The 11,945-nt window shown below is 37.3% G+C and overlaps 1 protein-coding gene across 1 annotated transcript; it reads right to left on the bottom strand.

Moving 5' to 3' along the window:
• Nucleotides 1-4,190: 4,190 nt before the first annotated feature.
• Nucleotides 4,191-10,449, bottom strand: LOC123948978 (olfactory receptor 8B3). Its single transcript, XM_046016230.1, has 2 exons — nucleotides 10,439-10,449; nucleotides 4,191-5,124 (listed from the first exon to the last, which is right to left on the bottom strand). The coding sequence occupies exons 1-2, from the start codon at nucleotides 10,447-10,449 to the stop codon at nucleotides 4,191-4,193; spliced, it is 945 nt and encodes a 314-aa protein (XP_045872186.1).
• Between the last annotated feature and the right edge of the window lie 1,496 nt (nucleotides 10,450-11,945).

Genomic DNA, 11,945 nt, shown 5'->3' with positions numbered 1-11,945 from the left:
AATGAATCTTGGAACACTGAAAAAATAAAATTAAATTTTAAAAAATTAAATTAAATTAGAAAGTTTAAAGAAATAAATAAAACTAGTATATAAGAACAAAAAAGAGCTGTTACTAATATATTCTATACATTCTACAAGATTAAAAAAAAATGACATGCTAAGGAAAGACACAGATATGAAAAGATTGAAATTGACCTCCTTGACCTAAATAAAAAATACAATGTATGAAATGAAAAGTACACCAAATCCAAAAATACATAATCACAAAAAATCATGAGGAAAACATCAGAAAACCCAATTTAGGGATATTCTACAAAATACCTGATGAATACGTTTTAAACTGTCAAGATAATCCAAAACATGGGAAGTCTGAGAAAGTATGGCAGGCAGGAGGAGCCTAATGAGACACGACTACTCAGGGCAACATGGTATCCTAAGTGGTATCCTACGATAGAAAAAGGACATTAGATAAAAATTAAGAAAATATGAATCAAGTATGTGCTTTAACTAAGAATGTATCAATACTGGTTCATTAACTGTGACAAATGTACCACACTAATGTAAAATAACAGCAAGAACTGTACTAGCTTTGTAATTTTTCTATAAATATAAAATAAAGAGTTTATGTAAAAAATATATATACTGCATGGGGTTAAAACTAGATCAGATACTGCAGAAGAATTGATGTGTGAACTTGAACAGCAATAGAAACTACCCAAAATGAAATACAAAAAGAAGAAGACTAGAAAAAAATGGATAGAGCCTCAGTGAGCCATAAGACATCAACCAGCCCAGGGGCGCCTGGGTGGCTCAGTGGATTAAGCCGCTGCCTTCGGCTCAGGTCATGATCCCAGGGTCCTGGGATTGAGCCCCACATCGGGCTCTCTGCTCAGCAGGGAGCCTGCTTCCCTTCCTCTCTCTGCCTGCCTCTCCACCTACTTGTGATCTCTGTCTGTCAAATAAATAAATAAAATCTTTAAAAAAAAAAAAAAAGACATCAACCAGCCCAATAGATGTCTAACTGGAGGCTCAGAGAGGGAGAAGAGGAGACAGAAAAATATTTGAAGGCATAATAGCTGAGGACACCACCTATCACTATACAATGAATGACCCTGACCACTTAATCAAATCTGAAAACAAAGCTGACTAAATAAAATAATTTAACAACTTTATTTTCTGGTATTCTTGGGCAAGCTTATTGGGATTTAATCACTAATTGAAAACAACTAAAAACAATGAATAAAATTCTCTACAATATTCTCTTTTATGATTTAATTTGCAATTACATAGACTTTTGCATTATTTATTAAACTATATATGTATGTTTATGAACTGTTCAGGATTCTGTTATATTTGATGATAAAACTGAAAAAGGTAGCATATTCACTACGTATTAATGCAGATTATTCAAAAGTCAAAATATCTCTCTTAAAAGAAACATATTTTTATTATGTAATATTCTCAAATATATCCATAATTCTTAATAAAAATTTGTCCTTGCTTCCAGAACATAATTTCTTTATAACAGGCTTTGTACTTGAAATAGTTATTTGTAACTCCTGATCAAAAATTTTTAACTACTATACCTCCAATTTCTTTTATAATCATTGAGAAATTTTGAGAGAAAATTTTTACATAAGTGATAGTTTTACAACCATTTAAAACTTTGCAACTGAAATCATATTTTTTCTTTTTTTATTGTTTTATGTTAATCACCATAAAATACATCATTGGTTTTTGATGCAGTGTTCCAAGATTCATTGCTTATGCACCCAGTGCTCCATGTAATCCCTGCCCTCCTTAATACCCACCAGGCTCACCCATGCCCCCCCACACCCCTCCCCTCTAAAATCCTCAGTTTGTTTCTTGAGTTCACAGTGTCTCATGGTTCATCTCCCCCTCTGATTCCCCGCCCTTCACTTTTCCTTTGATTTTCCTAATGTCTTCCATCTTATTCCTTGTGTTCCACAAGTAAGTGAAACCATATAATTGACTTTCTCTACTGAAATTATATTTAAATAATGAAAGAGTTCTCTTCTTTCATTGACAAATTTAATGTTAATTCAAAGTTCATTCCTTTCCTCATGAATAGCTACTAATTACAGAATCAATTGCTTAGAAGATTTTCCTTTGCCTATGGATTTGCTTCATTACATGGTAAAAAATTAATTGATTAAATAAATGAAAAATCTGTTTCTGAATATTCTGTTCTCTGCCCTGGGTCTATTTTATAACAAAACCAATCTGTCTTTATGATGAGAACCTAAATCTAAGTGTTAAAATCAGTTATGTAAGTCTTCTGTGTCACAGAGAGTGCCCAAGAAGCAAATACCAAGAAATAATTAGACCTGCAAGACATTTATTGTGGTAAAAAACTGTGAAGGATAAAATGGGAGGGAGAGGGAGTCAGTGATAAAGGCCTTTAGACTGGGTTGAAACTCTGACACCTAAGAAAAAAGAGAAGGACATGGTAGGAAGATCTCAGACTACAGTGCAGTCCTACAAAGTCTGTTAGGATGACAGGAAGCACCTAAGGAAGAATGCCCATCAGAAGACACCTGTGTTACACAGCTATTGGCCAGCTCCTCTATGACCCAACATTCTAAGGCCCTGGCTGGGAACATCTCAGAGCGAGCATGGACTCTGCGTGAACACAACAGTGAATCCAAAGGAGTATAAGCTAGGGGCGCCTGGGTGGCTCAGTGGGTTAAAGCCTCTGCCTTCTGCTCAGGTCATGATCTCAGGGTCCTGGGATTGAGCCCCACATCGGGCTCTCTGCTCAGCAGGGAGCCTGCTTCCTCCTCGCTCTCTCTCTCTCTGCCTACTTGTGATCTCTTTCTGTCAAATAAATAAAATCTTAAAAAAAAAAAATAAAGGAGTATAAGCTAGAGACTATCAGTCAACAATGCTTCCCAAAGCCAGTTCTCTTGAAAAGGAGCTAAGCAGCACCTTTCTATGACTGCTATGGTCCAATCCCAAAAACAAATTATACCCCGAGTTCTTTCTTATTATTTATTATTATCTATTACTATATTTTACTAATTATTGTAACATTAAATTTATTATTATTGTTATCTGATCAAGATAATGCAATTCAACAAGTATTTCTTGTCCTCCCACTGTTTGATATTCTAAATACACAAATGCGAAAAGCATTGGATAAATAGGAAAACTATAGGAAAAAGCATCTAGTTAAATACATTTATTACCTTACTGGTGGGACAAGGTTTAAGTATAGTCACAAAATGTTACTAGGAATATAATTTATTACTATTACTATATACCATTTTTCATAATAAACTTCACTGGGTAAGTAAAACAATGACTAAAATGTTTCTCCTGATACTATGTGTAGTATTTTCCTTAAAGAGATATATTTCAAAATTTACAATAAGAACTATATGCTCTTTTCCAAATATTTGGTATCATTTTGGAAGGTAAAGAATGCAAGTTTTATAATGCAATAAACCACCCACCCTTTACTGGAATCCTGAGATATGTATGTATTATTTCTCTAATCATTCCTTCTTACTACGATGATTGGCAATGAATAGTGGCATCTGTGTATTCTCTTAGATAATAAATAGAGAGTGATAGATACTCTCAGAAGCAGTAAGTACCTGGTATAGATTTTGCCATTGCCGGAGGGAAAAGGGAAAGTCAGAATAATAACATAAAAAGTGTTAAGAAAAATAGAACAAAAGGACAGTATCAGGGGGATCTGATCCTACTTTAACCCTTATACACAATTTGAAATGCATTTCTTCGAATGCTACTGCCTATACCAGTTATTGTTAAAAATAATATTGTTAAAAATAAGAGTTCATGTACTGTTTGTGTCTAGATCAGTGAGCTCTAATTTTAACTTTATGTAAATGAAAAAGCTAACCACATTTGTCCATATTAGAAGTAGCCCAGAAACAAAAGTAGTATAAAAGTTATTGAGACATCAGTGCATAGTTTCCGTTTATAAAATGTATTAGTTATTTTTGTAAACTTGCACACATGATGAAGATACAAAAGGAAAAATAAGACAAGATTAGCTATCAGGAAAATGATAAGCAAATCTATTAAGTCACACATAACACAATCTATAGAAACAACATGGTTATGCACACAGTCTCATCTTGAAAAACACCAATAATTATAAAATAAAAACCTGGGCTTCTTTATATTGTTGCTGCTTCTAATTAGAACATGTTTCTCCTCCAGATTTTAATCAGGGCTTTCCTCAGTGCTATTTTGACATCCTTATTCCTCAAACTGTAGATCAAGGGGTTGAGCATGGGCCCCACATTAGTATAGAAAACTGAAGAAACTTTTCCCTGCTCCATAGATCCAGGAGAAGAATATTTAAGATACATGAATGCTGCTGACCCAAAGAAAAGAGAAAGAGCAATGATGTGAGAGCTACAGGTACTGAAGGCTTTTGATCGTCCTTGAGCAGATCTGATATGAAGAATGCTAGTGAGGATAAAGACATAAGAAATCAGGATGGTAAAACTGGGTACTGTGATATTAATGCCCACGACTATCAGAACTACCACCTCATTGACATAGGTGCTGGTGCAAGACAGTTGGAGAAGAGGAAGAATGTCACACAGGTAATGGTTGATGATATTGACATGGCAGAAGGTCAGTCTAAGCATGCAGCCTGTGTGGGCAGAGGCTCCAGCAAATCCCATCATGTATGCGGCAACAGTTAGCAAGCAACAGACCTGATGGGACATGCTGACCCTATACAGCAATGGATGACAGATGGCCACATAGCGGTCATAGGCCATTGAGGTCAACATGTAGCATTCCGAGATGACAAAAAAGAGAAAGAAAAACAGCTGCGTCATGCACCCGACATAGGAGATGACGTTCTCCCTTGATACAAAGTTCATCAGCATCTTGGGGGTGAAAACAGAAGAGTAACAGAGATCAATGAAGGATAGGTTGAAGAGGAAGTAGTACATGGGGGTGTGGAGGTGAGAGTTGAGACCGATGAGAATGATCAAGCCAAGGTTGCCCATCACGGTGACAATGTAGATCATCAGAAACAGGAAAAAGAGGAGTTGCTGGAGCTCTGGGCGGTCTGTTAATCCAGCAAGAAGAAATTCAGTCACTAAGGAGTCATTTCTAACCAATATTGTCCTCTTTGGAAATCTGTGAGGACAGAAGAAAGTCCCGTTAATAGAAACCCCAGCTCTGAGGTGCCTGGGTGGCTCAGTCATTTGGGTGGCTGCCTTTGGCTGGGGTCATGATCCTGGGGTCCTGGGGTCAAGCCCCACATCGGCTCCCTGCACAGCAGGGAGCCTGCTTCTCCCTCTCCCTCTGCTTGCCGCTCTGCCTACATGTGCTCTCTATCTGTGTGCCAAATAAATTTTAAAAAAGAAAAGAATGAAACTCCAGCTGTCTCCCTCTCCTTACACACTCTTATTTATGAGAAGAAGACTCAGACCAGCAAATAAGCCCTCCTTTGCTCCACAGGGTCAGAGTGGACTGGCACACACACACTTCAACATTAAAACCACTCTGTCTTATTGCATGAGCAGCACGTGACAAACAACTGCTCCTGCCTTTACAAAAGACACGGGATAGAGCAGCTGAGGATAAAGGCTACCTGTTGGTGAGCTTCGGTCGTGGGGAGCTATCCCCATCTCTCCCTCCCACTCATCTGATCATTCACTTCCTCATTCCTACTCTCATGTTTCCATTACCCTACCCAATACCTTAGTTCCCTGTCATAACTACCATGAAAGCGAGGATTCCTCTTGGGCAGAGACCATAACACAATAGTGCTTCATAGAAGAGAATCCCTACCAGTCTACAATGTTTTCAAATAACTTACTGCAAGAACCCATGAAGTCAAAATGGATAACAAATATTGATGAGAACTTTGGTAGCCTAAGATTTATAATTCATCATATACTCAGGTATTTCTATACACTCCCCTTCTTTGGTCCATCTTAGCTGGACAGAGAATGAATAAAGGAAGGTGGATATAGACATCAATGTAGACATTGATTAAATAAAGTTTATGAAAATGTATCAGCCTGTATGCTTATAACACATAAACTTTTTTCTATGTGTATTTCAATTAAAAACTTTATCTTAGGAAAGGGATAAATCTCTTCCTTTGATCTTGTTATATTCTGCATGTGTCCCTTGGTACTGGTATAGCTATCTTGCTGCCAGACGAAGGATGAAGCCAACACAGAGAAGGTATGCTCAGAATAATGCAGGTGGTATAGTCAGAGCTTCATACTTTGAGTTTCTTGTTATTCAATATAAATATTTTTCCTCATTTTTCAAGAACAGAGAGAATAAAAGATAAATTGAAATGTAATTAACTTACTCTCCTTCCATTGAAAGAACTTTGCTAACCCTCTATGTGATCTTCGTCTTCCTTTATTGGCCAAAGATCACACCACAGATCTCAGTCTGAGCATTCCAGGAGTCATTCTTGGTTGTAGATCAAACTTGTTGTTATAAACTTACTAAGAAAACAGGAAGGGCAACTACACACTTGATACCTGAGCCACTGGGTCATAGAGCTCCAGGCATGTGTTAAGGCTTATATATTTTTGAATCTGAGAAATCCAGGTCCATGTCCTTTAGGACCTTCCCATCATGCTAAGCTCTATAGGGAAGAAACCGGTGTCTCTGTTTATAACCTAATTGTGACAATAAATACTAATTTCCATCAGGGATTATACATTCCCTAGGGTATATAAGAAAGGATCCTATCTGTCCCCTATAATTAAAATGTTATTGAAAACTAAGGAGGGCGTGTGATGCGATGAGCACTGGGTGTTAAACGCAACTGATGGATTGTTGAACACTACATATGAAACTAATGATATACTATATATTGTATAATTAAATTTAAATTAAGAAAAAAAATTTCTCTAATTTTATTTCTAGGTAACATATTAGTTTTAAGGATTTAAGTTCATAAGGATTTGTGAATATTTCAGTAAAGTTTATTTTGCCTCTTTAAAACACTTGAGTCCTTTTAAATATTCAGTGTGTAAGCAAATTATATAGAGATCAACAAAAGGATCTTTTGAACTGATTTCAGAGTTTATTACTTAATAAAAATCATTTAATATAAAAATGACCCATTATTTCATGGAAATTTAATTATCCTGGGTTTTCTAACTCAGTATGTATTTGCTTTTAATATATTATATCAAATCTATAAGAAAAATCACTGTTAAGCTTCCATTTCAAGAAAATATGACTTTAGAATTCCCAGTTATGTATTAATTCATGATCATGCTGTGAGAAGGCATCTAATTTTTCATCTTGAAATTATTACAGGTTCACAGGAAATTGCAAAAATAATGTACGCGGTTCCTTGAAATCAACCCAGCTTCCTACCGCAGTAACATCTTTAACAACTGTAGCATAATAGCAAAACCAGGAAATTGACATTGGTATAATAATGTTAACAGGATAGGACTACAAACATTTTCAGCTTTCAGCAGTTTTACATATACTGTGTGTTTTGTTATGTGTGTAGATCTATGTGATCTGACCATGTAGTATGTGGTATATGATCAAGATCATGATCATGTGGTCATGACCACAATCATGAAAGAGAAGTGTCCCACTACCATACAGAAACTCCCTTCTTCACACCCATTTCCTCCCACCTTCCTCTGTGTCTTCTGGCAACCATTAACCTCTTCTCCATCTCTACAGTGGAGTCATCCTAAAGGCAACAAATGAGACTGCGTCATGTATAACCTCTGAAATTGGTTTTGTTCACTAAACATGATGCTCTTAAGTCCATCCCAGTTGTTGCATGCATCAATGCTCCATTTCTTTTACTATTGAGTTGTGCTGTATTTTTTACAACCCACATTTATTCATCCTTCTGTAGCAATTTAAAAATAATGAGGTTGTTGAATATACAGCTATTTTATTTATGGAAAATGTTTCAGGGGCAGGGCCAAGAAGATCACAGTTGAGATTGGTTCTTCTTGCAATTTTCTCTTTTTTGAATCAATTTTACTGTTACAATTTGAATACAATAAAATGAATCCATTTTAAAAGTACAGTTTTTCAATGACTTTCAGGTCATTGTAACGGCCACCATAATCAAGATATAGAGCATTTCCACCACCCTCAAAAGTTCTTTCATGGGCGCCTAGGTGGCTCAGTGGGTTAAGCCGCTGCCTTCGGCTCAGGTCATGATCTCAGGGTCCTGGGATCGAGTCCCGCATCGGGCTCTCTGCTCAGCAGGGAGCCTGCTTCCCTCTCTCTCTCTCTCTCTGCCTGCCTCTCTGCCAACTTGTGATCTCTCTCTGCCAAATAAATAAATAAAATCTTTAAAAAAAAAAAAAAAACCTTTAAAAAAAAAAGTTCTTTCATGCTCTTTTCCAATCAACTCCTGTCCTTTTAATCATGAAAGGATGTTGAAATTTTTCAAATGCTTTTTCTGCATCTATTGAGATGATCATATGATTTGTATCTTTCATTCTATTAATCTGGAGTATCGTGTTTATTGGTTGGCATATGTTGAATCATTTTTGCCTCCCATGGATAAATCCCACTTGATAATGGTGTATGTTCCTCTTACTGTGCTACGGAATGTAGAATTCTGTTTGGAGAATTGACATCAATATTCATTAGAGATAGCAGCCTGTAGTTTTCTCTTCTTATACTGTCCTTGCCTTGCACTGATATGAGGGTAATTCTGGCCTTGTACAATGAATTTGACAGTGCCCCCTCCCTACAATTTTGGAAGAGCTAAGGTTTGGCATTAATTCTTTAACTGTTTGGTAAAAGTCACCAGTGAAACCATTAGGTCCTGGGCTCTTCCTTCCTAGGGATTTTTGATTATTGATTCAGTGTCCTTACTTGTTATTGGTCTGTTCAGATTTTCTATTTCTTCATGAATCAGTCTTGTAAACTATATGTTTCCAAAAACCTATCTATTTCTTCTAGGTTAACCAATCTGCATATAATTGTTTGTTGTCTCCTATGGCCCTTTGTATTACCGCAGTATTAGTTGTAATGTCTCCACTGCATTATGATATTATCATGTTATCATGGTCTTCTTTATCTCTCGTTATAAATATTGAGTTAAAGTCTATTTCATCTGATGAAGAATAGCTAACCCTACTGTTTTTTGGTTTCAACTTGCATGGAATATTTTTTTTCCATCCCCTCATTATTGTTTCTGTGTCCTTAAAGCTGAATTAAGTCTCTTGTAGGCAAGATATACTTGCGTCTTGTTTTTCATTTGTTTGTTTACTTATTCAGCCTCTCTATGCCTTCTCATTGGAAAATTTAAGCTATTTACATTTTAAGTAATTACTGATAGGTAGGAACTTATTAATGTCTTCTTAATTATTTTCTGGCTGTTTTGTAGCTTCCTTATTCCCCTCTGCCTCTCTTGCTGTCTTCCTTTGTGACTGGATGACTTTCTGTAATGGTATGCTTCAATTCCCTTCTCTTTGTCCTTCTGTATCTACTGTAGCTTCTGTTTTGTGGTTACTATCAGATTTGCATAAAATATCATATAAACATTACAGTCTATTTTAAGGTGATAACTTCAATCACATACAAAAACTCTATTCTTTTACTCTCTTTTCATATTTTGTTTTTGATGTCACAATTTATCTTTGACTTTTAAATGACTTAATTATAATACGTCTTGAGGAAGTTCACTTTGGGTGGAATATCAGGGTGAACTATTAACTTAATGAAGTTAGGAGTTCAAATCTCTCCCCAGATTTAGGAACTTCTCAGTCATTATTCCTCTAACCAAGCTTTCTGCCCCTTTTTCCACCCTTCTCTTTCTGGAACTCCAATAATGTCTACAGTGTTTCTCTTAATGGTATCCCACAAGCCACATGAGCTTTATTTATCCCTTTTTATTATTTTCCTGTGTTCTCACTGCATAATTTTTAAATGTCCTGTCAAAGACTCATTCTTCTGATTGATTCAGTCTAATACTGATACTCTTTCCTGCATTTGTCATTTCATCCATTGTATTCTTCAGCTCCAGATTTTTTGCTTCTTTTTGATGGTTTCTATCTCTATGTTAAACTTCTCATTTTGTTTGTGTATTGTTCTCATGAGTTCACTGAATTGTCTTTTTGTGTTTTATGTGTTTTCTTATACTTTAGTGTGCTTCCTTAAAACAGCTATTCTGAATTCTTTATAAGACAAGTCACAGATCTCCATTTCTTTGGGATCTGTTTCTAGAAAATTATTGTGTTCCTTTGGTGGTGTCGGATTACACTGATTTTTCGTATCAAAGACTGCTGTTATCTTCATATATGAAGCAGCAGCTACCTCCTCCAGTCTTTCTGACTTGCTTTAGCAGAGAATTACGCTCTGTCACCCCTGCTAGTGATTCTGAGGATTTCTCAGACCTTTCTATGGTTATTCCTCTCCAAACTTCTTATTTCATCTTATGGCAGAATTCTTAAACCCGTACGCCATCCCTCCAACCTGCAAAGCCAGGTTAGTTGCTGAGAGCCTCCTTTTTTCTGTCCCTAGAGTGGGACTGAACACTCAATGTGTGATTTTTTAAAGATTTATTTATTTATTTGACAGACAGAGATCACAAGTAGGCAGAGAGACAGGCAGAGGGAGAGGAAGGGAAGCAGGCTCCCTACTGAGCAGAGAGCTCAATCCCAGTATCCTGGGATCATGACCTGAGCCGAAGGCAGAGGCTTTAACCCACTGAGCCACCCAGGAGCCCTCAATGTGTGATTTTTCTCCAGCCTGCAGAATCAGGCCATCTTTCCACATGTGCTTACTGGCCATCTTCTCACTGGAAGAACATGTGGAAAACCATCCACAGGATGGGGTTATGTGTGGGTAAGGCGCACAGAGTCAGGGGGTGCCCATGGCTACTTGACAGCATCCCCAGTGACTCAACAGCCAGCTTCCCAATGTACCCAATCACGGTACAATTAGTAGGATGCACATCCCTCTGATGCCCTCCAACAGCCCTACCTGCGACTTCCCAGACACTCCCACCCTCAGCCACACAATTTACCTCAGCTATCTGAACGGGATGAGAAGTGGATCTCTTTGGCAGTGTCTCCCATACCTGAGGAAACCAGAACTTCATTCCCATGCTCTTACTTTCCCCAGTGGCAAGAAACAAGAGTCACAGGTTACAAGAACAACTTGCTTGGCAATGAGCTATGTTGCCTTGAGGGAGGAAGGACATAGGTAAAGTGAAACTGTTCCTCTTACCCTCTTCAATGCATCCAATCTTGGATTTGTTTTTACTCCAACAGTGTGCTGGTATTTCTGGGCTAAATTCCTGGACTTCCACAAAGGTTCTCTCATCTGAGGGTGATTGTCAAAATTGCTATTTTTTGTGGGCAAAAAGGTAAAAATTATTATTATATCATGATGTAACATATTGTTCATCTTATGATCTTATTACATTATTCACCTTGGAATTTCCTCTAAGCCAACCTAAGTCAAGACTCTCATTCTTCCTCCTCCAAGAATAAAGACTGGGACAGCCATAATTTGGTGGATCTAATAATCAATAACAAGGGGAACACATACCATTACTCTTTCCGAAGTGCCCATCATTATGTGTGTGTCTTTGAGTGTGTGTCTGTGTGTGTGTGCCATGTTTTACTGTTAACACCAAAATGTAAAGAATCACATTTTAGGAGATGTTTTATCTAGCAAGATGTGAGAGGATGCAGACAGGAGCTCCAAGGGCTCTGGCTGGACTCCCAAACTCTGGCGTCTGCATGGGCAGAACGCTCCACTTCCTGCAAAGTTTCTCCCTTAATAACAGGCCAACAACAGCCTGCTCAGAGCAGCAACACACCACACTGCACAAAAAAACCCTGACGTTTTCCACCTAAAAAAATGTCGCTGTTGTCACTCCTACCAGAGAGGTGGCTTTGATAACAGACAATAAGCTGTCAGAGAGTGAAAGTGTCCCCCAAACACCACCATCC

The sequence above is a fragment of the Meles meles genome, chromosome 8 (genome assembly GCF_922984935.1).
Source record: "Meles meles chromosome 8, mMelMel3.1 paternal haplotype, whole genome shotgun sequence".
Taxonomy (NCBI): Eukaryota; Metazoa; Chordata; class Mammalia; order Carnivora; family Mustelidae; genus Meles; species Meles meles.
The sequence above is the reverse complement of the archived record's forward strand: the minus strand, read 5'-3'. Positions and strand labels throughout refer to the sequence as shown.